General features: G+C 45.5%; 1 protein-coding gene across 2 annotated transcripts in view; it reads left to right on the forward strand.

Annotated features, from left to right (window-relative positions):
* Positions 1-27,072, forward strand: part of MICALL2 (MICAL like 2) — a 167,911-nt gene that overhangs the window by 53,029 nt on the left and 87,810 nt on the right. For both annotated transcript variants that reach the window (XM_085629259.1, XM_085629260.1), the window contains exons 2-3: positions 4,133-4,181; positions 18,124-18,265. In XM_085629259.1, the coding sequence (XP_085485385.1) occupies positions 4,133-4,181; positions 18,124-18,265 (191 nt within the window). The remainder of the gene's footprint in view (positions 1-4,132; positions 4,182-18,123; positions 18,266-27,072) is intronic.

Below are 27,072 nucleotides of genomic sequence, written 5' to 3' on the forward strand. Positions count from 1 at the left end.
TATGCCACTGCACCTTACTCTGCACCACTCTACGCCACTCGTTTACACTCTGCATCACTCTACTGGATGCCAGTGCACTGTACCCCACTTTACTAGGCAGCACTGCACTCTTCGCCGCTGCACTCTACACCACTCCATGCCACTCCACTCTGCAACACTGCACTCTACGCCAGTGCACTCTACGCCACTACTCTATACGCCACTACTCTATACCCTTCCACTCTTCCCGGCACCACTGCACTATACTCTGAAACAATATACTCTATGCCACTGCACTTTACGCCACTGTACTCCTCTCTGCACCACTCCACTCTACGCTACTGCAGTCAATGCTGTGCCACTTTACTCAACGCCATTCTACTCAACCCTACTCTACTTTACACCACTACGCTCTATGCCATTATTCTATGCCACTGCACTCTACCCTGTACCACTATAGTCTAACCTGCATCACTCCACTTCACTCTACTCTGAAACAGTCTACTCTACGCCACTGCACTATATGCCACTGCACTCTACGCCACAATGAGGCACTCCACTATACGCCACTTCACTCAGCGTCACTCCACTCCACTCTAAACACCACTGCACTCTGTGCCAATTCTCTCTACACTACTTTACTCAAAACCCATGCACCTTACACCACTGTACCTATGCCATCTACTTGCACCACTTCCCTTTACCCACTATACTCTAGAACATTCTACTGTATACCACAGCACTCTACGCCACTGCATGCTACATAACTGTACACCATTGCACTCTACATCACTGCACTCTACGCCGCCTTATTCTACGCTGCACGACTGCTCTCTGCGCCACTCTACTCTGCGCCACTCTACTCTGCGCCACTCTACTCTGCGCCACTCTACTCTGCGCCACTCTACTCTGCGCCACTGCACTCTGCGCCACTGCACTCTGGCACTCTACTCTGCATGACTGCATTCAATGCCACTCTACTGTACTCTGTGCGATTGCACTCTATGCCATTGGAATCTATGCCACTTCACTCCACTCTAAAACAATCCACTCTATGCCACTGCAGTCTACGCCTCTGTATTCCACTCCATGCCAACCCTCTCTATGCCACTCCACACTATACCAAACCTCTCTATGCCACTCCACACTATGCCACTCAATTTTATATCTCTGCACTCTATGACATGCCACTATACTCCGGCATTCCACTCTACATTATTGCACTCTACGCCACTGCAATCTACTCTGCACCGCCTATGTGCTTTGCACCACTTTACCCAAAACCATCGCACTCTAGGCCGCTGCACTCTGCCAATCTACTCTGCACCACTGTACTTTATGCAACTTCACTCCAAGCCACTCTGCTTCACTCCACTCCACGACACTCCACTCCACTCTGCTCTTTGCCATTCTGCAACACTACTCCACTCTAAGATGCTCTACACAACTCCCTCTATGCCACTCCATGCCACTTTATTCCACTCTTTTCTATGACGCACTACTCCATTCCACTCTTTGTCACTGTTATCTGCTGTACACCACTCTACTCTACAACACTATGCGACACCAATCGGCCACTGCACTCAACTCTATGACACGCTATTAAACTCTAACACTATGCTCCACTCTAGGCCATTCATCTCTACGGCCATCCGCTCCGACACTCTACTTCCTCTACAACACTCCACAACACTGCACACTACTCCTTGACACGTCACTCCTCTCCACGCCACTCAACTCTACTGTACGTACTCCACACCACTCTATGCCACTCCATAACAATCCACTCCACCCCACTTTATGACACTCCACGCCACTGCCCTTTACCCTACCTTTAGCCACTCTGATCTACACATTGCTTGAATATTTTGGCAAAGCCAATAATTAGCTCTTGCATAAGTGGAACCTACTGGCAAAGCCAATGCTTGGTCGCTTTTGTAATGCAGTTCCACGCTTGTTTTATTGACTGCCAGGTTGTATGACTTACATTGTGAATTTTGACTTGTGGGGAAAAACAAATTTTAAATAACTTGTTCATTTCTCGGAACTAGACGTGCTCGTGGGAAAGATTATAGTTTTGTAACTTCCTCTACCCGCCCCCCCCCCTACCTCCCTCCCCCACCTCCCCGAAAGGAATTTCACAAAACACTCTGGGACCGGCCAAAAAAGAAAAATCGTCCCAGATTAAGACGGATTGAAAGGAATACATTTAGGAAATATGTTTAGTTTTTTGTGTTGCTTTCATGAGTTGGTTATTGCAGGTCCTTTAATTCTCTTGGATACGCTGTTGTGGAGTGAGGGGATGCCTTGGGGCGTGAAGGGGTGCCTGGGAGTGTGAAGGGGTGCCTGGGAGTGTGAAGGGGTGCCTGGGAGTGTGAAGGGGTGCCTTGGAGTGTGAAGGGGTGCCTTGGGGAGTGGAGGGGTTCCTTGTGGCGTGAAGGGGTGCCTGGGAATGTGTGAAGGGGTGCCTTGGGGCGTGGAGGGGTGCCTTGGGGCGTGGAGGGGTGCCTTGGGGCGTGAAGGGGTGCTTTGGGGATTAGAGGGGTGCCTTGGGGCGTGGAGGGGTGCTTTGTGGAATAGAGGGGTGCCTTGGGGCATGGAGGGGGTGCCTTGGAGGGGGTGCCTTGGGGTGTGGAGGGGGGCATTGGGCGTAGAGGGGTGCCTTGGGGCATGGAGGGGTGCCTTGGAGGGTGTGCCTTGGGGGAGTGGAGAGGGGTGCCTTGGGGAGTGGAAGGGGGTGCCTTGCGAAGTGGAGGAGTTGTCTTACCGAGTAGAGGGGGTGCCTTGCGGCCTGGAGGTGTGGCTTGTCGAGTGGAGGCCTGCCTTGGGGCGTAGAGGGGGATGCCTTGGGGCGTAGAGGGGGATGCCTTGGGGAGTGGAGGGGGATGCCTTGGGGAGTGGAGGGGAATGCCTTGGGGAGTGGAGGGGGATGCCTTGGGGAGTGGAGGGGTGTCTTGGGGAGAGGAGGGGGTTGCCTTGCGGAGTGGAGGGGGTTGCCTTAGGGCCTGTAGGTGTGGCTTGTAGAGTGGAGGCCTGCCTTGGGGAGTGGGGGGGGGATGCCTTGGGGAGTGGGGGGGGGATGCCTTGGGGAGTGGAGGGGGATGCCTTGTGGAGTGGAGGGGTGCCATGGGGCGTGGAGGGGGCGCCTTGGGTCGAGGAGGGGGTTGCCTTGCGGAATGTGGGGGGGATGCCTTGCTGAGTGGAGGGGGGTGCCTTGGGGCGTGAACGGAGGTGCCTTGGGGGGTGCCTTGGGGTGTGGAAGGGTGCTTTGGGGCGTGGGGGGAGGTGCCTTGGGGGGTGCCTTGCGGGGTGGAGGGAGGTGCCTTGCGGAGGGGGGGGGGCCTTGGTGAGCTGAGGGGTGGTGCCTTGGGGAGTGGATGGGGGTTGCCTCGGGATGTGGAAGGGGTGCCTCGGGCGTGAAGGGGTGCTTTGGGGTGTTGAGGAGTGCCTTGGGGCTCCTGGGGACATGAAAGGTCAAGCTGTAGAATCACTTGTTTTTTTACTCTCTTTGTTTTTTTTCATTATTATTCATTTAATTGTGAATAATCCACATCTCCTGCGCAGCCCTCGATTACTGCAGAACAAAAATTGACCCCGCTTGAACTATTGGCCCTTTTATTACATTCCAGACATTTGGTTTCGGAGAAGTTACTGTTTGGCCTGTTTGTGTAGATTTACTAATTTTATACTTAATTGTTTCGTTTGTTCTCGTCCCCGTGATGATGTTTTTTACTCTACATGTGGGTCGTTTTCTGCCGGCCTGAGTACAATTTTGCATGTTTTTACTCATGTTCACTCACACACGCACTCTTTCTAATTTACTACACTCACTCTCGCTCACTTATTACACTCACTCTCGCAGATTCACACACCATGTCACACTCGCACTCCGATTAATACTCCTAATTCTGACTCGCGCTCCCTCTCCGTCTGTCCTCCCCTTGAACTCTTCCTCAGACCTCAGTCTCATACACACTCACCCAGTCAGCACCTCAGTCACGGAGGCCAAAGAATTTGGCTTTATATGTGGTGAAAATATGTGTAAAAGCTGGAAGGGATGTGTAGAGGTCTGAGCGGAGGCCAGGACATGACAGGAACATCAAAGAGGCGGAGAAATAACCAGATAATAATCTGTTGCTCTTCTGTTTTTCAGAGACTTCAAATCACTCCGAAAAGAAAATGTTTACGACAACAACCACCTGGTAAGTGAGCCGTGCCGTCCAGTGACGTTCTGTGGTGCCGCGCTGCGCGTGCGCGTGGGAGGCATGCTCCTAGTGATAAGGTCGGGTTAAAACAACCCCGCTATGGCAATGTAAGGTGAAATCGACATTGGCAGGCGATTTCCTGTTGTTTGTACTCGGAAAGCAAAATCGAACTCTTAAAACCACTCAAAACAGAAGGATGAAAGGATCACCGATGTACGGGTCCCGTGATGTTCAAAATACCTTCTTTGTTTCGAAGAGTTGGTTTTGTGTTATCTGCTTTAAGAGTTAGTTTGCTGGAGACATGTAAAGTTGGTTTATATCAGACAAAGACATCAAAGAGCTACTTAATCGAATGCAGACAGAGTGGATTAGATAAAATGATGTATTCTGCTATTAACTGCGCTTTGTACGTTACACGTTTAAATCTGTTTAATTCGAGTGCACCAACAGTAAATCAGATTTTTTATGTCCGCGTGTAAAAGCCTCCTTACTTTTCCTGATAAATCCCTTTCAATGTCCAGAAGTACTCAGCTAATGCCTGTGACTCTCCGCCTTACATCTGTAAATGCTATTAAGATACATTCTGGTGTAAACCTTTGTTTTATAAAATGTCCAGATTTGATGCATGCTTGGGCTTATGAAACGGGTGCTGTTTTACCAAAAACATATTCCTATAAGTTCTTAAAACATTTTTACTTCACACTGAAAATATTTTCCCAAGTTAAGCTCTCCGTTCACAGCCCCAGTGAAAATCCCGGAAAGAATGGGAAGGTCCATGAAAATTCCGCACCAGGATATTGGGTGTGAATATACCCTTATTTGTGGCTCCGTGAGTAGCCCCTACACTTGCATTGACTTTCTTCAACCATCACATAAATTGCTCTGGGAACTCTCGCTGCTTCCCTTCTGTGACCCTGATGGTGTGCAAATTGATGTTTCCCGACCACTGCGCGAACCCCTGTTTGCGCAGGGACCGGGATTCAGGGTTGTGTTGGAATTCCGAGGTTAAACCTACCAGTTTAACAGGGAAAAAGACTTGCATATTTTGGTGCAGTAAAGTTCTAAACTCCACATGTTATTACCCAAAAACTTAAATAGATGCTTTTTATCACACTTTGATAAATGTCCAACTCCTAGAAGTCGGATTTTAGCCGGTCTGATGAGTAGCACCTACTATTTTGACAAACTCATAATCCGAGCCTAGGTGCAGGCCCGGTTCTATAGTGCCAATATCGGCAACAGTTGTCACAAAACACATAAGTACATAAATAAACCACACAACACTTTATTGTAAGTGGAGAAATATTGCTGCAGGTTTATTAGCAAACTCATAATCCGAGCCTAGGTGCAGGCCCGGTTCTAGAGGGTGGGCCGGGTGGGCCCGGCCCACCCAAACATGAGCCTGGCCCACCCAATCATAAACCTTGGCCCTGGCAGTGACATCAGCAAGGCCAACAGAAAATGGCCTCTGCAATTAGGACGTTCTCTGAATGTTATCTGTCTTCTTTCTTTAGGAGTTGCTTGATTGGGCCTGGGCTCGCAGTCGCACCCCCAATCATGCATCTCCTATTAGAAAGGTGGGCTGTGTCCCCGCCCTCTCGTGCAGGTACAATAGGGGAAGGGGCCAAATCCATTCGTTGGCACTGGATTTGTGTATCGTCCTGCTGCGCGCTGGTGAAGAGGAGTTTGTTTATGCTGATTCATTTTCCTGACCTTCGTGACCCCTAAAGCTGCTAATCAGATCGGGCTGTGACAGAGTTCGTAAGGGCAGGTAAGAGAATGTGTGGCTATTGCATTTTATTTAAATCTGTGAGCAAGACACATACTTTGTGTGCCGTGTATATTTCCTTTAAATGGTATGTTTAAATCGTTTGTATCATTACATTGACTGGTTCGGCCAAGGACGCACAACAACTATTAAAATGTCCAGATAACTCTGGGGATTAATGATGCTGCTGGAGAGCAGTCTTTTGTCTGTTTGTAGTTTTTTAAATGCAGATAAACTGTAGTTAACGTGGATAGCTCAATGGGTTACTACCTTTGTCACAGAGATCCTTTGATTACTTGCAGTTCAGAAGTTACAATCCTAACATAGGGCAGTGACCTATGGACTGTCATCAAAGACCTGCATACAAAGCAGAATGGTATAATTAGGTTTTTTATTGTATTGCTAGTTAGTTCGAATTTTCCCAGTCTTTCATAATTCTAATGTTGCAATAAAGAGTTTGTTTGGGCAGATATACATTCTAATCAGTAAAGCCAACACCCCAACCACTGAGATATGCTGTAAATCCTGTGTTTGTGCTTCTCCAGCCAAAACCCTCTTAAAACATATTGCCCAGCAGTATGGATGACATGTGATTCCTACACCTGGTAATCCTCATTAGCGTATGTGACATTCCCTATAGGCTGATTTACATACATGTATGATTCATTGTCTCTGCATAATGTGTGCGTGAGGTAAAGTACTGTGACACCTAAGTAGCGCTATATAACAAATAAAATTCATATGAGAGAGGGGCTACGGAGAGATGGTGGGCACTGTTGGAGGGTGGCAATGAGGGAATCCGAGGGGGACCTCATGGGGGAGGGGCTATGGAGAGATGAGGGGCACTGGTGGAGGCTGGTAGTGGGGGAGTCTGAGCAGCAAGCCTGTTATGTGCTCCGTACTTGTGGTTTATAATCTTAGTGCAGATGAAGCACTATTATAGTATACTAAATCAAACAGAAAAGGTGTTTTGTAGGGTGCACAATTAGAACACATGTATTTGAAGGTTCCCTCTCATGTGATGATGAATAAAGGAGGCTCAGGGAAATAAAGATTTGGCTAGTATCACACAATTGCAAGCATGGAAGCCAGGTTTGATCCCAGGTTTTGTAGTTTCACATTGTGCAATTCAGTCAATAGATGGGTGTCTCATTCTCCTGTATTGCATTACAGATTAATGCTTTATCTTTCATACTGGAAATATGACATTACAGCCTGGGCAGCTGGCAGAAGCCAAATGAAAGCTAGGCTTGTTTTGGGGCACGAGGGTCCAAGAGTACCTTGAGCCTGCACTAGGCATCTGGCTCAAGCCTTCAGTGGCCAGTGTATCGTGGCCCTTGTGCAGGCCGGATGCTACTTGATGTGTCAACAACACCCCTACTTAAGTTGTGAAAGCAGTGTTGGATGGAAGGGGGTGTCTTGATGCCACTGTCTAGAGGCATTGCTCACACATATGCTGTACTAGCTCTAGCAGAGGCATCTAAGAGAGGGGGAAGAGGAGATACAATTGCCTTTTTATTAGATACGAAAGTAATAGAAAATAATCGATATTACTTAAAAAGCCTTGGAGAAGTCATTCAATTTCTTGTTGTGAATGAACTCCCCCTGCGTGGCGACAATGAAGATGTTTTTGATTCAACAAGTGGTTTATTTTTAAAGCTTTTCCAATACACTCTGAAGAAAGATAAAAAGCTAGCTGGAATTATACACTCTATTCCCCTGGATGCAAAATATACATCTAAATGTATCCAAAACGAAGTAATAGATACCTTAACTGGCATGGTTCTCTCACAAGTCAAAAAGCAGTACAAAAGTTGTGATTCAAAAAGTTTTTGTATTAAAAGCGATTGCACCCGTGATAAATGTAATATTGAAAATCTGTCCCTCATGGTGCGTTTTGTGAGCAAAGCCAAGCCTGAGGAGCATTTAATTGGTCTTTTACAGATGGAACAATTAGATGCTGAATATATAGCAGATCGCATCTTAAGCCACTTGGTTGCCAGTGATTTCAAGCCAGAAGACATTTTAAGTCAGTGCTATGATGGAGCATCTGTGATGAGTGGATGCAGTGGGGGGTGTTCAGGCTGTTATACAGAGAAGATTAGATAAATATATTCCTTACATACACTGTTATAATCATCAGCTTCATCTTGTTGTCATACATGCCATTCCTTAATCTTGAACGCTTTATAATATGCTTAGCATTCAAGTACTTGTGTTGAAGCCTGTCCTGCTGGAATTCGAGGGTTTACAGTTAGGTCCAGACATTGGTCTTACATTCAAACAACTCTCCACATGCTCTGTGTACACACAGCAGCTAGCTGTTGTATCATGGTGCCTGTATGCAAATACGTATGATGTAATCTAGGGCTTGTAGGCCACCTCCAGAAGCGACAAATTGGGCCCGCAGTGGCCCACCCAAATAAAAATTCCTGGAGCCGGGCCTGCCTAGGTGTCTCCTGTGTCTGTGAAAATATCAGCAAAGTTTGCGGAAAGTCAACATTTGTCATGTATCCCTGCTAGACTCATCCGATACCTCCTCTTTCTCCCCCCAGTCCACTTCTAGAGACCCCTCCCTCCTCCATCTCTCCTTTACTCTTCCCAAACCTGCTCCTATTGCTATGATCTCCAGATAAACACTTTCTAGGCCCTTCCCTCAACTATCCCTGCCAATCCATCTAACAGACTCACCTGTCCATCGCTTATATTACTTCATATTTTCCTAGACTAATTCACCACTAGTCCTTTTTGGGTTCCGGAGTAGCGTGCTACTCGCCAAAAAGCGCTTCGACGTTTTGTCAGGGGAAGTAAGCGCTATATAAATGCAATTACAATTTGTAAATGACATTTTTCCATGCAAAAGTACACTGACTTTGTAAATCGTTCTGACCTAATATGGAAAAACCTTTGTTAATCAAGTTTGTTATGTATACAATATTTAGTATACACGATGGCGAAAGTAGGTTGACGAGAGATTTAATAAGAGCTTGGTTTTTGTATAGCACTTCATACCCCACTTCTGCCGTTTCTAAGCGCTTTAGAGAACATGTTACATGTGTTACTGTTGCTCAATCTAACGGTGTTCCTGACCTTGGAAGGATGAAATGATGTGGCAGCCTTGCCTGGATTCATCACCTGTCACACCACTATTTATGCCGCAAATGTTTAGCTGGCTGAGACATCCTTCCGACTAATGTAGGAGAGGGTAACTGTGCGTGATTGGTTATGCACATTATTTTGTTTCGAAGGTTCGTAAGGACAGTCCACATCCCTGCTTGGGTACCGCATTTTGGTCGCACCATTCTGTTGTGATTCCAACGCACCAGTCTCTTGCGTGTGTCTTGTGTTTTCATTCACATTTGGAGTGAAAGCAGTGCGCCCTTGGGGGGATGTTAGAGGTCTAACTGCACTACGTCTCTACATGCCCCGGTAGAGGTGATCGGGCTCTCTACTGTGGCTCGATTCAGCACTAAAATATCTGGCGTGGCATGCTATTTTAGTGTGGAGATTTGAGTAAATAACAGCAGAGAGGCCCGAGGAGTGAATGATCTCCATAGGATATAAACTGACAGGCCACCTTTGCCGCTAATCTACAGCATCATCGACTTCTTCATCCTTTACGTCTGCTGGTCGCCTGCTCCCACTTTGAGGTAACCCTCTTACCTCTCCTCTCTCGGTACCACTATCTCAAGCAGGGCTTCATTGGTCAAAAATATAAAAAGTGCCAGGGCCCAAGCTAGGAGCCCACTACACCTCACAGCACCTATTGCCCCTGCCAACGCTGGCAATCACAATACCAGCACACTACAAACCATCACATTCCTACAAGTGAGACCGTTCAGACCATTCCAGACCTCCAAAGTAATAAGAGTTGCTTGGACAGAGGTATTAGAAATGTTTAATGTATACAGAATTCATTAAAACTGTTGTTGTGCTCCTCTCTAAATTAGGCAAAAATCACCACCATGTGGCAGACTGTCATAACGCACCCACATTGAACCCACTTTTAAGAAGCTTTTAAGACCTGGATTATTACCTTACCAGATGAAACTGTTTTATCTCTCGTTTAATTCCTTGATTTCAGTATTTTAACTTGGTTTCCACCCTATCGCAGAGTATCAGATATTGTCTCGCTAGCGACAAGATGCTCCTTTGAGTGAACCTTGTGCTTTACAAATACCCTCATTCATTCATTCATTCATTCATTCATTCATAAGTGCCGGTGTTGCCCATTAAGTACCGGTGCTGAGCTCCGAAAACCACTGGCTCAAATTAAGCACTGATCTCAAGGCACCTTTTTCCAACACTTCCCCCTGTTCTACTCTTCCCGCCCCTTCGTGGTCTGCCTTCTCCATTACCACTCAGTACTCGCATGGCATGCTTTCTATGTCACCTGATAGCCCCTATGCTACCCTGAGCCGGTGCAGGAGAGGTACATCAGTAACTTTGCTGGTCTCTGTAAAGTGCATGTAAAATGAGCCGTAAAGAAACCCTAGCTGTCTACATGTGTAGTATATAGCGTACCTCAGCCACCAAAACTGCAGTGATGACAAGGGTAATAAAATAATCTACCCCAATCCTGGATATGCATAAGCAGTGATCTAGACATTGTCACTTTGTTAATATACTACAGAGATATTCTCTTTAGCTGTAGCTAGTATGGGTTGTGTGATGGAGCAAAGCATGCCTCAACATCGCATGCCTGAACCATGCGGTCTCAATCACGACCGTGTCTTTACATTGCATGCCTTCAACACGCAATTTCGTGGTAAAGACATGATTGGTAAAGGAACATGCTTTGAAAGAGATCACACCCCTTCTCCTCTGACCTGAGCTCTAAAATTCGCCACCCCTACAGTGTGTTCTACCCGCCTCAGCCCTACAAACTACCCCAACCCCTATCCTGAGCCTTAAAACCCAACCCCCTGGCCCCAAATAATGACTCTGACACCAGCACCCCCGCCCTGAGCCCTTAAAACTGCCCCCCATCCCTGAAAACTGCCCTTTTCACGCCCTGATCCCTACAAACTGCCTCCTAGGCCTGAAAACTGCCCCTGTCCAGTCCCCTGCTCTGAGCCCTAAAACCAACCCCCCTAAAAACGAGTCTGACCTCAGTCCCCCTCCCTGAGCCCTAAAACTAGCCCTCACGCCTTAAAGCATACCCCCACTTCCCCCCGGTCCCAGCCCAACTTACCCAGCGACGTCTTGATCCGTCCTTCCTGCCGCGTGTCTTCCAGTTCCTCTCCCATCCGCTGAGACCGCTAGAACACCGACTGCATATGTGTTGTTAAGACTAGCGTTGTTCAGCTTGCGGGGGAAACGGCATGCATGCTTAAGGCTGCATTGTTAAGGATTTTTCCCAGCTATTCTAGATTCAGGGGAGACCTGGCTTGGCAGTTCCGGCTGGACTGTTCCCATGAGGCACAGGGTCAAGACTGATTTGCATATAGTTGGGTCTGAACTGAGGTGGCGAAGTGAACTAAAGAATGATGATGGATTCAACCCACTTCTGTGACTGGGGGTGAGTGTCTGAAAAGTTTTAGTGCTCCGTCCATCATCTCCTTGTGTTTGCTAAGTATTTGGGAACCATTAGTTCTCTGTCTTTAGAGGGAAATTATTTTTAATTATTGATAAAGGGCGGCCAGGGATGGCGTCCCCCTCCCCAACCATCCGCTGTGCATGAGATTTGACATAAGAATGAGGGACAGCCAAACCACGAGGACTCATCCATTACCAGATCAAGACCTAACAGACATTAAGATCAGAGTTTTAGAGAACAGTAAGTAAGTGGGGTAAGTGGTCCAAGAAGAGACAGCACTCCTTATTGACACTCAAGTGCAGGGGTCTCCAACTTTATCTATAGTATGAGCTACTTGTATTCCTTCAGAATAATTGTGAGCTACTTAAATAAATTATCGGTGTTTACAAGCGACAACTTCAGGCAGCAGCCCGTTAGTGGCAAATGCTTGCGGGATCACCAGCAGTGACCACTTCAGTGCACCAGGCAAGGCTACTAGCAGTAATGCCAATAAAGCTTTATCAGTTTTAATGTTGAACTATGCTGTACTCTTTCCTTCATTAATCATTGTTTTTGTGGGAATCTTGGTGCTTTGTCTCATTGTCTTAAAACTTCCTTTCTTCGGATTTGAATCCCCCAGAGTGTGCACCTGAAGTGGGTACCCATATCCCCCTCAGCTGGCAGACATGGTTCATGATTCCCATTGGGTCTTTTCTGTTAGACTGTACATGCAGCTGTTGGTTTGCAGCGATGGAAGCGTTGACGTGAACGCGTCTACCACTTCCCAAGCCTGGAACCGTTCCAAGATGGAGAAACTATTGCTCGTTCTTCTCGCGCCCCACACAAGAGAACGCCTTTGCTAGAACTAGTTTGAGCTGCCCCTCTAAGACAGTACGACTCTTTCTTTCACTCAATTTGGGAATTGAGCCACAAACATGGATTCCTGTCCTGGGTGAGCCTTGCCTTGTACGGTATTGGATTATGAAATGTTTCCAGCTCTGAGCTAATTATTCTGAATGATCAGTTAGAATTTCCTTCGAATGAATGAACTTTAGAAACTTCAGAGGACAGCAGTGACGAACCAAGCGATGGTGTTTACGTGGTTTTATGATTTTTCCTGAGTCGAACACTGCCCTTCTAGTTGAAATTCCCACCCACCGCTTGAGGTTTTTCTTAAAATGTGTATTAATGCACTTTCTGTAATGCGGCTTGACTTGAAGGCCTACTAAATGTTCTTGCCAAAAATAATTTCACGAGACAGCTTGGCATGACGTAAGATGAAGAGCTTCCACTGTGAGGGGAGGAACTGTATGTCCCAGAGTGTTGAAAGCCTCTTTTCACACAGTATATTTTTTTCCAGGCTTTTTAATGCCAGTTTAATTTTTCTGCTGTTCATGACTCCATCAATGGTCTTTGCCACCGAAGGTGTTACCCTCAATTTTTAATTTATTCTTGTTTTGTACCGCTGGGACCCAGCCTCTTTAAGTTTCGAAACGCAGTACTTGGAATAAAATAGGTGACCAGGTGAACCAGGTATAGAGAAATATGCTTAAAGTGAAACGTAATAAAATAAACCTTTACATAATAGTGGTGTAAGGTGGTTTAACTAGTGGTATTCAAAAGTTGACATAGTAGTAATGTAAAAATGAGTTCTGTAGCAGTGTTGTAGGGCTGAAAACAATTGACTCTGTTTATGAAAATGTGGATTTAATCGTCATTATTAATACTTCTCCAAATTAAACCTTGTGACTGTGCTCAGATGACAAGGAGGTCATCGTAACCACCACTACAATAGGCCACGGTGTCTGAAATCCGTAGCCTGGAAGTCCTCCGGAGAAGCCCTACGTATATCGTGTGAGATGAGGTATTGTACCTGGGGAGTAGTTCTGAATGCGGCAGTGAGCTTAGACTGGCCTGTTGGAGCCCTGAAATCGGAAAGAGGAGAACAAGCCACTGGGATTCAACCATAATCGTGTAAATGGGCTCAAACACACAAACCGGGTCCAAGAAACTGAACTTAGGTACCACAAAGACACTTTTATATTTCATATGATATTTCTTTTTAAGCAAGTTTTTTTTATTTAGACATAGACCGATGTTAAATGTGGGTGCTTTCCTTTTCTGAGCGGGTAGGGTGTTTAAGACCCGTGGTACATTTTCTGAGAAAGACCTTGCCAGCCTGCTCTTTTTCTTGTATGTATAAGTAAACAGTACCAATTGGCATTATCAGTGCTTGTTTTGTGTTTGGTACGACTGCTGCATTTAGCACTGCTTTCAGTGGAGCAAGATGGTTCTTAGGGAAACGCGCTAGGATAGTGCACCCATTAGCCAAATGCGACATGCCGAATGCCTCCGTTGCTGATTTTAGCTTTTGACAGGAGAGTATGTGATTCTGGTGTTTGTTTTTATGCACCGGGTATCTCTCAGACTCTGGTATGGCCTGCTCTGGATCATTCAAGGGAAGGATTTTATCTCTTTGGAGAAGAAGAGATTTATCTGTACCTCACTGTCCTGCCTGCGTAGCCCAGTGGCTTGGTTTTAGTTTAATTGTTGGGATGCGAAACTTAGGGTCTGTTGTAGATCTTGGCGGACAGGTTACACCTTCAAAATGGTGAGAGATATCCTGTCCCCCGAAATATAAATCCCATTATATCCTATGAGATTTATATTTCAGGTTATTCCTTAACAATGGTGATGGATTCCCTGCCCTCTGAAATAATGTATTTATTTGAAAAGTTTTATATAGCACAAACATGACCCATAAGGGTATCAGTGCGCTGTACAAAGAAGCAGACAAGATTGGCAAGTAAAAGCATACATAATAAGCGAATTTATAATGCCATTATATCCTATGAGATTTTTATTTCGGCGGATGGGATTTCCGTCACCGTTGTGACGAAGTAACCCATCCGCCAAGGTCTAAATCAGATCCTTAGTCTTTAAGGGCTGAATTTAAGAAACTTCAGTTCAAATTATATTTCAATATGATTTCAGCCAGGGTTTTAAGGTAATCACTTTTTCTAGAGATTATAATCTATAATTTAATACTGTGTATGCACTATATAGTGATAGAATGAGGTGCTAAATTATTGATTACCTCTTTTTTATGGGTTCTGCATGCAAGTTCAAGAGGACAGGAGAGAAGTTTGAGCCCTGAGGGATGGTGCAAAGCAATTTAGTGTACTCAGAGTAGGAGCTGGCAATTTGTACCTGTTGATTTGATTTAAATAAATATGAACTGAGCCAGTTTAATATAGTGCTGTCAATGCCCATTGTATTCTTCGAGTGAGCGAATAATTTTGAAGTCAACCTTACCAATTTGGGTAGTATAGTAGACCTAGATATCCATTGTTAAAGATCCTGAGCATGTCATCAATAATCATTGTCACCAATTTAGTACTGTGCCCTGGTTTTAGCCCTGATTGATATGCACTCAATATACCGTTAATAAGAATGTGGTCAATTTATTGGGAAGCCTTACATTCTTAGATTTTTGGCACACAGAGGAGACCTCTGACAGGGCAATCTTTTTCAGTTACATTCTGGGTCAAGAATCTTTTTATTTCTGTCAATTTTTATTAAAAATAGTATATATATAGTGTTTTTAAGCAGTCCAGGGCGGTGCCACCCTCAGTGCAGAAAGGCATTTGTGAGACAAGGCCACTGCGGGAGCAGTATCATACAGAATTCCTAAACAGCATGCGGGGTGGGGTGGGATTTGATCATCAGACGCATAGGCTTTGGCGTCTAAAAGCGCTGTGTTTGTTGTATAATTTCAAATGTTTTTTGAGTCTGTTTTTTGCCCCTTTGATTTCAGTGTTTTGACCTCAGGTTTTGGCTGTGGGAATGTTGTTTTTTGTATATTTTCCTTATTGGCTGTAAACATTTCAGAGAGATGTAAGTGTGAAGTTTTCTCCAACCTTTTAGCTCCTTTCGGTATGTGCCGTTCTCCGAGGTTGGTGTTTTTGGTGTGATTGACCATCTTCCCAAACAAGGGTCCTATCTTGTGCTGTTTCTTTTCTAGTTCTCACAGAGGGAATGTGTATCACCTGTCAAATGCTAAGTGCTAGAAAATGTCCCTCTCTGCAGGATCTCACCTGAAAATGTTGCCTTTACCCTCCACTTTTTGCTGAATTCGTTTTTGTTGGCCTAAGGGCTCTGAGCACATTTCCACTGCCAACCTGTGCTGAAATGCTTGTGCTCTCTCCCCCTAAACATGGCAACAGTGGTTCATCCCCAGTTGGCATATTTAATTTACTTAAGTCCCTAGTAAAGTGGTACTCCCTGTACTCGCGGCCTGTAAATTAAATGCTGCTAGTGGGCCTGCAGCACTGATGTGCCACCCCTTTAGTAGCCCTTAACCATGTCTTAGGCCTGCAATTGTAAAGCCTGTGTGTGCAGTGAAAATTACCATGTCAACCTGGCAAAATAAACCTTTTGCCAAGCCTAAAACTTCCCTTTTTTATACATGTCACCCCTAAGGTGGGCCCTGGACATCCCAGAGGGCAGGGTGCAATGTATCTAAAAGGCAGGACATGTACTTCAACGCTTTACATGTCCTAGTAGTGAAAAACACGTGAATTAATTTTTCACTTCTGCTAGGTCTATATCTTCTATAGGATAACATTGGGATTACCTTATTACATTTTATAAATGTGTTTCACAGTTGTGAAGAGATAGACTTTTAAAGTTTGGTGTCGCTGAATCACAATTTATAATCCAAATTTATGGTGAAGGCATATTTTAAATTGCAATTCTGAAAATGCCACATTTAGAAAGTTGTAATTTTCTTACTTTGGACATTTCGTGCCTGCTGCCTATGTCTGACCACATGTCTGGGGTGGGTGACAGATAGGCTTTGTGTATTCCCCCATGACAGCCACACACCATGGGAGCTTAGGTATGACTTGATGGGCCTTCCTGGCAGGAAGGGACGGAGGAGCTGAACCCAGCCTCACTTACGCCTGACTGGAGCTCATACCCCAGTAAACCACCAACCCAATTTCGAACACTAAGAGAATGAAACCTTGGAGATTAAGTCCTCTTTCGTATTTTTTTAAATCTCAAAACCAAGCATACTGCAAAACTTGTTGAAATGTTGAGAGTGTTGTTGGTTACAAGATTAGGAAAGATACCCGGGAGAGATCAGACCAATAAATGGTGATGGGGGGCATTGGCCTGCCCTAAATGTTCTTTAGCAGTTCTGAGATCTAGAATGGATTCTTTGAAGCCATTGATTTTTTTTTTTTTGCCCGTTTACTTTTGGCAATGTTGCCTCTGATTTTTTGCATCCAATGTGGAGACTGCAGCACGGCTCATTATTTTAATCCATTTAATATTGAAATCAGCTGGTAAAATTGCTAGAAAGGAGTGGGTGCGACATAACAGGTTTGGTTAGTTCATTGCTTAAAGTGGAATTATTTCCTGCGTGGCGGCACGTGGTGATGAGTCTTCAGTTAATTAAGAGGGAAAGGATCACCTCCGCTAGGGAGAGTTCAAAGGATTCAAAATGTTGTCCGAGATTATGTACTTTGCAAGGTTTCTTTTATGACTGGTGTCTATTCAGCTCTACATTTGTCGAGTGGTCTTTCCTGATGATGGAGTAGTTGTGTGGCCTTAGTACCTTAATGAGGAGTTGTGTGGAGGGGTTCATTAGTCTGTATCTGAATAAGTAGGACCAGATTATGGTCTATGATAGTTTTTTTTTTTTTTACGGAGTTTTATATAGCGCAAACTTGACCCGAAGGTATTGGGTATCGGAGCACTTTACACGAGCCCCAGTTGCGTTACATGAGGACACATTCATTTTTGTTAGGCACGGGGAGATTAAGTGGTTTGCTCAGAATCACAGGATGTTCAGCATCATTGCCGAGACTCGAGCCCGGTTCATCAGAGTCGAGGTCGACCGCCCTAGCCGTTAGGCTAACTCCTCTCCCCATAGTTGCTGAAGTATTGGTCAAAATGGAGACAGCAGATCCTTAGCAGAGCGCAGTTTGGCAGCTTGTCAATGATCAATTTTTTTACGGTTGGAAACGGTCGATAGTCATTGGCATGAGATGAGCGGGGCAGGCCATCCTCCTAGGAGTTGGAGTTCACCTGTTGGAGTGGATGATGGGAACGGGACCAATATTGTGCCAGTTCTAGGCGTGTTTGATAATTTTTTTCCCTCGTCTGCCCCAATTATTGGATTGAGAAGCAGACGGGGGTTGTGCCTTTAAAAAGTTGAGAGATTAAAAGGCATGAATTTAGCAATCATTCACCACAATTTACAGGGAGCTGAAAAGGGACTCCATGTACCCTTTACCCTCCAATGACATTGTAGGGATGATGCATTTTCTCACCCTTAGCCCCGCCCACTATTTGCCGCTTCAGGACTAGGGGAAAGACCAGCAGTGGGAACTACAGAATGTTAACATGGTTGTTAGGACCCTGTTTCTTCTCCTTCTCCTTCCTGCTTTCATGGTCCCTGAGACCCAGCGTAGCAGGGGCAGCAAGAAGGTTGGCAAATAGCAGCACATGGATATCAGCGGCTACACTTGGTTACCCCTAATTGACATTTGTGATGTGTCTATCTTTATCTCCTTAGGAACAAGATGATGCCCCCTGGACCGCCTGCAACTAACTCTTTTTTTTTTTTTTCTGCTCCATTGCAGGCGTTCCGCGTTGCGGAAGATCAGCTTGGAATTCCCGCCCTGCTGGACGCTGAAGATATGGTGGCGCTGAAAGTGCCAGATAGGCTCAGCGTCCTGACCTATGTGTCGCAGTATTATAACTACTTCCATGGCCGCTCGCCCAGTGAGTACCTACTTGATGCCACTGTGCCCTGCCTCTGTTCTGTCTCTTGGTCTGTGCCCAAGTGCTCCTCTTTCTACTCATGGATGTTTTTCACTCTGTCCTTGCCCACTCTCTTGTATGGGAGATATGCGAAGTCACGAATATTTGTGCATTGAAGTATAGTTGTTACGTCGATCAGGTTCATAATGTATCGGGTTCAAAATTCCAGGAAGCAATTTTTATTGCCAACTGAATCTAAACATTTTGCCAAAATGAATATTTCCAGACAAACGGCCTGATTTAGATTTCAGCGTATGGGTTATTCCGTCACAACAGTGGACCACCGACATATAAAACCCATAGGATATTATGAGATTAATATTTCGGCAGACGGGATATCCTTCACCATTGTGACGGAGTAACCAGTCAGCCGAAATCTAAATCGGGACCCAAAGCTTTGTTGTCCCATATATTATTCTTCTACGCACAGTTCCGGTGACTTTGTATTCTCCACTTCCTGGTTCCGCTTGTTTTGCACAGCCGTGCCTCAGTATTTACCTCCTGGCCATTGAAATATACAAAATGTAGTCCTTTGGGGTTTAGCCAAAGTGTTTGAAAGCTTTTCTACGCTTGGTGTAGGTTCAATACCCCCATATTTCATTGGAGCTAGATAGTGCTTTACATGGGCTGGTCCTTTCCGGTACTGAGTACCAGCACTTTTTCATTTTCTCCCCTTGAGTACCAGTACTTTTCCTAGAACGAAGAGAGTACCGGTACTCATCGGACCTGACTTCAACCCAGGCAGTGCTTCCTTTATCCCTCCACTGATACCTCTGCAGCACCTTTAACAAGCACTGCACGGAATTAATCACGGGAGCTCTTGTCACCAGGAACCAGCCTGAGCTGCTTTTGTAGTTTGGAACTCATCAGAGCGGGGGGGGGGGGGTGGTCTGAAGAGTGGTTATCTTATCCATTGTTCTTTTCACAGTGGGGCTGAGAGGGGGCTGTAAAATCAAATGGGTGGCGGTGGGACACACTGTTCAGGATTGAATATTCCAGTAGCGTTTCATTTAAAAGTTGGTTTATGGCTGTGGGAGTGATGTCCACTGAGTGTTATCTAACAGCGGCCCATTAAGCGCACCTGAGGACAGGCGCCAGCTGGCCTGCCCGTCTCTGCCTCGGACCCCTTCTGGGTACAGGTCTCGTTGGCCTGCCCTGGGTGTATGATACACCGGAGGGCACCGTTCTTCAGCTCTTATTAAGCAAGTGCTTCACTGGCTACCATTACAACTTGATCTATATTTCCAGAGTCCCTCTTCACTCTAAAACTCTAGCTTGTTGTGAAATGTGTTCTTTCTGTAAAGTATAATAATGCCTCATACGAGTAACAGTAACTCCTTCCAGAATGAGTACACTCACGTAGAGGGACGACGAGGCACGGCTTGCAAAATTACGAAACGTGTTTCTGTATATCGGATAAGGGCCAAGTGTTTGTGTACGTGGGTGAGAAAACAAGTAGGTGCTGGAGGAAGGCACTGAAATCTGGCTGATGTTTCAGAATTAGTCACAGGAATGAACACAGCTCACTCGGAAGAACACACTCTTCGGATACCCTTCAATTTTACTAAAACTTTTTTAAAAACAAATGTTCATGAAATGCTCGATTTCACTGTTGCACAAATAAAACATACACTCCACAAATAGACACGCACCGTAGGCAAACACAGTACTGACGCACACAACACAGTAACGGATACATGCACACAAACCATAATGCACAGACACGGATGAGTACATACTTCACAGCTGTACATGCACCAAAGATTCATGCCCAAAGACGCATACGCAAACAAAACACTTGCGAAAACCACAAGCACGGACATACAGCACACACATTCCATCGGTAGACACACACACACACACACACACACACACACAACATGCACACATACAATTAAACACTTACCAAACGCATACGAACTCACAAAAGAAACTATGGAGCTTCTTCTGGTCACCTTACAGTATCTTGCTGCGCCTTTCTTCACAGCATGACGTTTGATGACCTCACATTTCCGTTATGGCTATCTTGATAAATAACTACCACGTATCGTGTGTGCTGTACAAACTGAGCAAAAGACACACAATTGATGGACGGAATGCAGAACAAATCTAAACATTAGTGTTTTTTTTGCATAGAGCCTTGTGTTACCTGCAAGTCAAAAGTTAAGATCCTTGTAATATAGCTTAGTGAGTTATGACCCTGCAGCAAGAACCTGCCTGCAAACAACAAGGCATATATTTAGAACCTCGCTGTTATTTCCTCAATCTTGTCTTATTTTAAGGATGCTAAAAAAGGCTACTTTGGGTAGTAATAAACACTTATCAGTAAGTGCCATATATATAGTTATAGTGAGATAACGAATGGACCGATACATGCGACATTCTAGCAATGCATGCAGATTTTGTGCATGCAACCTTGGCAGAGTCAAAAAGCTAACCCCGCCCCTTGGCCCACCTTAGCACCTCCCTAAACAACGCCCACTACTCCTTTTGGCGAGTACCTGCACTTCATTTTTTCCATTTAAAGCACTGGAGCTAGACTGTTCTACATGGGAGGAGTTGTGTTGCATGAGGGCCGGTTTTGTCGCAGTTGCAAAGTAATAGTCCTCGCGGTGCGGAGGGGTGGAGGGCGAGCTCCAAGGGGCCCCCTCCGGGTCACTGTGCACGAGCCCCTGGCTTGCGAGTTCCTGATTGGGTCTGGGGCGTTGGACGTTGTCGGAGCTCCCCTGCAACGTTGTAACATTGTACGCTGCAGAGGAGCGCCCTCAAGCTTCGTTACGCCACTATTGTGACGATGCCAAGGTAATGTTGCTGCTGCGGGTAGGAATGCAGGTGTCACATAAAGGTTTCTGCTTACAGGTGCATAGGTGTGGCGTGTCGTGTTTGCCTGTATGGCTAGACTCCGGTGTCAGGCATGAGTGCAGAGTTGTGCTCCGTTTGTGTTGCATGTATTTTGCTGTTCACATAATATCAAGCACACAGCCCTCCACAGTGCCTGACCTGAGCTCGTGGCAGGTTTGCACAAACCGAACTTCACTAATTATTTAAAAGCTACAGAAAGGTGAATGGGTTCAGAGGTCCACCCTCAGGTGTGCACTTTTCTGAGACCAGGGTTGTCAAGGAGGACCCGCTGCTCTGCCCCATATGTTTCTGAGGAGTGACCCTTCCGTCTTGACACATGTTTGTTGTCAACAATACATATCTGAAGGCTTATGTTATGGCCCATTATCAAATGTATAGACTTGGATGACGGCCCAACTAGTGGGCCTCATAAGGCATGCTGCCCCAAGCAAAATTCACTCGCCTATCCCAAATGTTGACATCTTTTGGTAACCGTATTTCTCTCAGTGAGCTTTTGAAGTCATGCCAAATTAAGTTACATTTTATTTTATGGTGGTTACATTTAAACATATTCAAGTAAAAAAGTCTCATCTAAACATGCTTAAGTACACTTTACTCACTTTATTTGTCATTGATTTTGGCAACCAGTTTTAAACAAAACTTACAAAATCATCTATAATCCGCAGTCCACGCAGCGCGATATACAAACTACAGACCATAAAAACCACACAATGAAAAAACTCAAAATCTCAGATATTCATAAAGCTATAGAGAGGACAAGGGTAGGTTATATATTGGAAGTGTATTGAGTTTGTTCTTGTAATAAAGAAAGCAGCGACGCCATATCACATCTTAATGTTCAGTGTTTTATCAGTAAAGTAAAGGCGTCACATCAGGAGAATGTTGCATACCTGCATTTAACTACGCCATGATGAACAGTTAAAAGCACATTAAGGATTACATTGTTTGCAAATTAGCATTAATTATGACATGTTAAAGAAAAATGCACATTTTTTAACTTGTGTAAGATATGCTCATCTTAATTATACCCAGGGCCACTGGAATTATGTAGCGGAGGACTGAATCATTCAGCAGGGTTGACTAAATTATGTGGCAAGAAAAGGCAAATTATATGGTGTATTGTGGCACATTTTGTGATATTGTAAGTTAATTATTTTGTAATTTTTACCCTTGGTTACACACTGTCTTTGAAAAGACCTCATATTCGTATCAATTTAACACCCAAATACGTCACTAAGCAACTGAAAGATGATCAGTCAACCTTTGCGAAAGGCCTTCCAGTGTGCAGGAACATGTGTCGCCATGTTGTAGTAATCCGATTAAACTATAAACAAAATATTTTTGATAGATATATATATATATCAATCAATAGGCCCAGTTGAAGGAATCGCACTGAAACGCGTCGGCCAGGAATGGTTTCTTTTTTACTTTTCCCCCTTTGCACGTTTGTGGAGAGTTGAAGGCACCCGATGGGGGTTCCGTGCAAACTGTTCAATAAACCCACATTAATACCCGCAAAGGACTACTTGGTCTCTAGTGCTGCCGTATTCAGAGTCAAGGGAGTGGGAACTATATATACACCCTTTAAGTAGAGTACGACTCTGCTCATATGCTCAGGTTAGGGCAGGAGCACTAGATGGTTATGGAGCAGTAATCCTGCACCATGCTTCAGGTTTCTTGGGTGGATAGTGTTAAGAATTGTGATGGCCCAGGCTCTATCGAAATCATCTTCAAACTGTTTTCTCCTCTGGGTTGGTAAAACGGCTGTTTCTGGGGCTTTGGAAAAGCTTGCAAGTGCCTTCAAGCTTGTGACTGTGCCCTTCTCAAACTCTGATTCAACATATTCCCACCCTTGAAATTATCGGAGTTTTGCTCCAGGAATGGGCCGAATTTACTCCACTTTCAAGGTGCAAAGGAGCGTGGATCACCTCCAGACTGGGAGGGAATAGAGAGAGGAGTTGTCTCCATATAGAATAACGCTTTTCCCCTGGAAAAAGATAAAAGAAAAAAAATGTGCAATTGTAAAATCCGCATCACGGAAATTGATTCCGGGTGACTATGTCACATGACATTCTCACGGGCATGCCTGGAAATACGCAGCTGGTGCAACTCACCAGGCTTACTACTAGGAATGCTCTCGCCTCCCTAAAAAGTAGTAATTCTGCATCCATTTGTAGGAGTACTACTTTGGCTGCAGAACACATTTTATTTGTTATGTTTTAGTGCTTTGCCATGCCCTCCCTTGTCATAATCCGCCATGTGGGTGTCCCGTGGTCCCTTGGAGAGCTCCATCCATGAGCATTTCACTGGTGTTCATCAGACGTAGCCCTGCAGCCGCTCCAGAACCACAAACCACTGCAAGCAGTGAGCAGCAGCCAAGACCAGCAGCTCCCAAGCTCCTGGTCAGCCTGACCCTTGATCTGCCGTTCCTTCGCTTGTTGCGAATATCTTTCTTGTTCTGCAGACGCCAAGCAGATATCGCACGCTCTGAGGGTCGTTACCCGGCTAACAAGGCGCCTTCCTCTCGTGAGGTCTCATTTGGGCCTGGCTTGCTTCCCTGTAGGTTTTCTTTTCTATATGCATACGTGTATATTTTTATTCATACTGTTGGCTTTTCTATTATGGTTTTACTTTACTGCTTTGTTTAGCTTTCCCTTGCACGTTGGTGCACGGGTCACCATTGCAATCCTTTTGCCCGTGTTTCGTCTCCCACGTTGTGCTGGCGGTGGTGCTAACTCTGGTGTGCTGGATCCGGGAATTGGACTTTCGTTTTCTGGTTGCTCAACGTCTTCACCTCTCGCATTTCCTCTTAGTCTTTTATCATTCCTCCACACATCCGTACCTCCCTTCTACCCACCAATTTTTCCACCAGTGCTTTGATTTTTTTTCGCTGCCTCGCCTTAGTTCTGTTCTTTTCTTTCAATGATCCCGCGTGACTTTTTTCCTCTTGTCTCTCCAACACCCTTCTGTCTCTGTCCTGTAGCCAAAAGGGTGTGTATTTATCAGGAAGCCAGCGTGTATAAATAGTTGCTCCCGGCTCACCTGCGGTGTTTGCACGCAGCCTGGCTACGGTTTCTCAGCTTTTGGAAACCAGGCTGGTACGTCATGTGGTGTCATTAGGCTAGGGTGACCAACTGGCATTGGTGCAAATTCAGGACGGTGAGTGTAAAAATTCAGGACAAAGGGTCAAAATTCAGGACACAAATTCAGGACAATAGGTACGTTTTACAGACACATCAAAGGAGGTCGCGCAATAGTATATAAGTAAGCCCAGCCATATCCAAACATATTAAACCATTTGCAAACCTATCCATCATGTATCCTTCCATCTATCATTTCACACATCCATCCCTTCATCCATCCTTTCACTCATCCATCCATCCACCCTTTCACCCTATCCATCTGTACACTTATCCATCCACTATTCTACCCATCCAGCCATTCACTCATCCATCCAGCCATTTACCCTTTCACCCATCCAGCCATCCTTTCACTTACTCATCCATCCACCCAGTCACCCTTTCAGTCATCCATCCATCCTCCCTTTCTCCATCGACCCTTTCACTTAGCCATCCTTCCTTCCATCCATCTACTCATGAATTCATCCATTGACCCTATCACTCATCCATCCTTTCTCTCATCCATCTATCCTTTCACTCCTTCACTCATCTATTCATCCTTTTGTCCATATACCCTCCCTTTCACTCACTCATCCATCCTTACATCTACCCTTTCACTCATCCGTCCATCCATTCACCCTTGCACTTATCAATTCATCAGTCCAGCCATCATTTCACTCATCATCCATCCTTTCAGTCATCCATCCTTTCATTCATCCATCCTTTCACTCATTCATCCACCCTATCACTCATTCATCCACCCTTTCACTCATTCATCCACCCTATCACTCATTCATCCACCCTTTCACTCATTCATCCACCCTTCCACCCATCCAGCTACCCTTCCACCCAGCTATTTATCTTTTCTCTCACCCATCCTTCCACTCACTCATCAATCCACTCATCCTCTCTCATTATCCATCTATTCAATCTGTCATTCATCCATTCACCCTTTCACTAATTCATCCAGCCATCCACCCTTCCCTTCACTTACTCATTCATCAATCCACTCATCCTCTCTCATTATCCATCTATTCAATCTGTCATTCATCCATTCACCCTTTCACTAATTCATCCAGCCATCCACCCTTCCCTTCACTTACTCATTCGCCCACCTTTTCATATTAATTTTGAGCTGAGCCTTTTTGAAAAGAGGCCCATCAAGAACTTCACCCTCGCTGCAGGAGCCATTCCAGGACTGGGACAGAAGCCACCCAGGGCGGAGACAGGATGCACCACAGGGGGGAGAGGAGCCATCACTGGGGGGGGGGGGCAGGAGCCATCACAGGAGGGGGAACAGGATCCAACAGGGTGGGCATAGGGGTGAGCATGCAGTATTCTAGTATCATCTTGGTCTCTGCCAGGGTGGGGTAGGGCTCCTCACCCCCTCCTGGACAAGACAACGAGACGACAGGCTCTCTTTCTAAAATGTTAGTTTTGCCATCCCCCACTGTGATGTACAGTACTTAAAGGAGATACTCCAAGAGAACTGATTTAACTGATTGTCCTCCATGCTTTTTTAATCAGTGTGGGTGCGATTGTGCCATTTCATTACATTATAGACTGCATGTTTGAAGAACCGGGGTTTGCTTACAATTTAGTGACAGTAATTAAGCTCTGTGAAGAGAACCACGTGCTGCCTCGGGGTAATCAGGGCCGGGGTTCTAGGATGTTTGGGGTCCTGGGCAGGAAGGGAATGTGTGAGGCCCCTCTAAATTGCAGAGACACGACGCATTCAGGGCTGTTTGCATCTGAATAGATGCCCCTGTTCCTGAAGCTGCAGCCCCTCCCTCTCAGTTACCGTCAAACACCTCTTAACAGCTCATCAAGGGCGGAAGGTGTGAGGGTAGCCATCCCGCGGTGCCTCTCCAATGCTGCTGGGTATCTGAGCTTTGGTACTGCATTGGAGTCTGTTACACCCCACCTAATCAGCATCGGAGTGAAGCAGGGAGGTGGGTGGAAGCTGTGCCGGGCCGGCTTTAGGGTGGTGCGACCGGTGCCCTGTTAAAATTACGGACAAATGGCGTCCGTTAAAGAATCCTTCACGGACAACGGACAGACAGCCGAAATTACGGACTGTCCGTGAAATTTACGGACGGTTGGTCACCCTACATTAGGCTGAGTGCCAGCAGGGGTGGGCGGTGGCACAGGGCGATGGGACTGTACGCTAAGGGGAGACTCCGTAGTGGCTCTAGCATGGTCCTCTGGCCCCACTGTTGATGCACTCTTTCACAATCACACTACAAGTATTTGTACTTATTTGGCACCACGTGCTGCCTTACTGTAGCTTCCTGGACCGTTCTAGCAACCTGGCTGGTCAGACCCCGAAGACCACCATGTGTTCTTCACCATAAGGTATCACAACTTGTTCTTTTAGGCTTTTGTTAGTTTTTTAGGACATATTTGACGGCAGATATCCACTCTAGGCCCTTCCCTTCTCAGATTGACTTCCCAGTTCTTGATCACCTGGTCCTCAGCGCTATACTCCACAAAGCGCTATCTTTCACTCGGCATACCTTTATATACCCCCTCCCAGAACACCACTGAGGCCACTCTTAGGTGGTTGGTAGCCCTGAATAAAAACCGTAAGCAAATCAAAAAAAAAAAAAAGATAGAAGCAATAATCAAAATCTACATTATTAATAAGGACCCCAGTATCGTATTTGTTTGTATTGATTTGGAAACCCCGCCCAACCTCTTCTTCTCCGTAAATGAGAAGTTGGTCAGAGGCCACTTACATGGAACTAAGCAAATGGCTCACAATTCTGAGTGGCGAGACAAGACAAC

The sequence above is a fragment of the Triturus cristatus genome, chromosome 10 (assembly GCF_964204655.1).
Source record: "Triturus cristatus chromosome 10, aTriCri1.1, whole genome shotgun sequence".
NCBI classification, from domain to species: domain Eukaryota; kingdom Metazoa; phylum Chordata; class Amphibia; order Caudata; family Salamandridae; genus Triturus; species Triturus cristatus.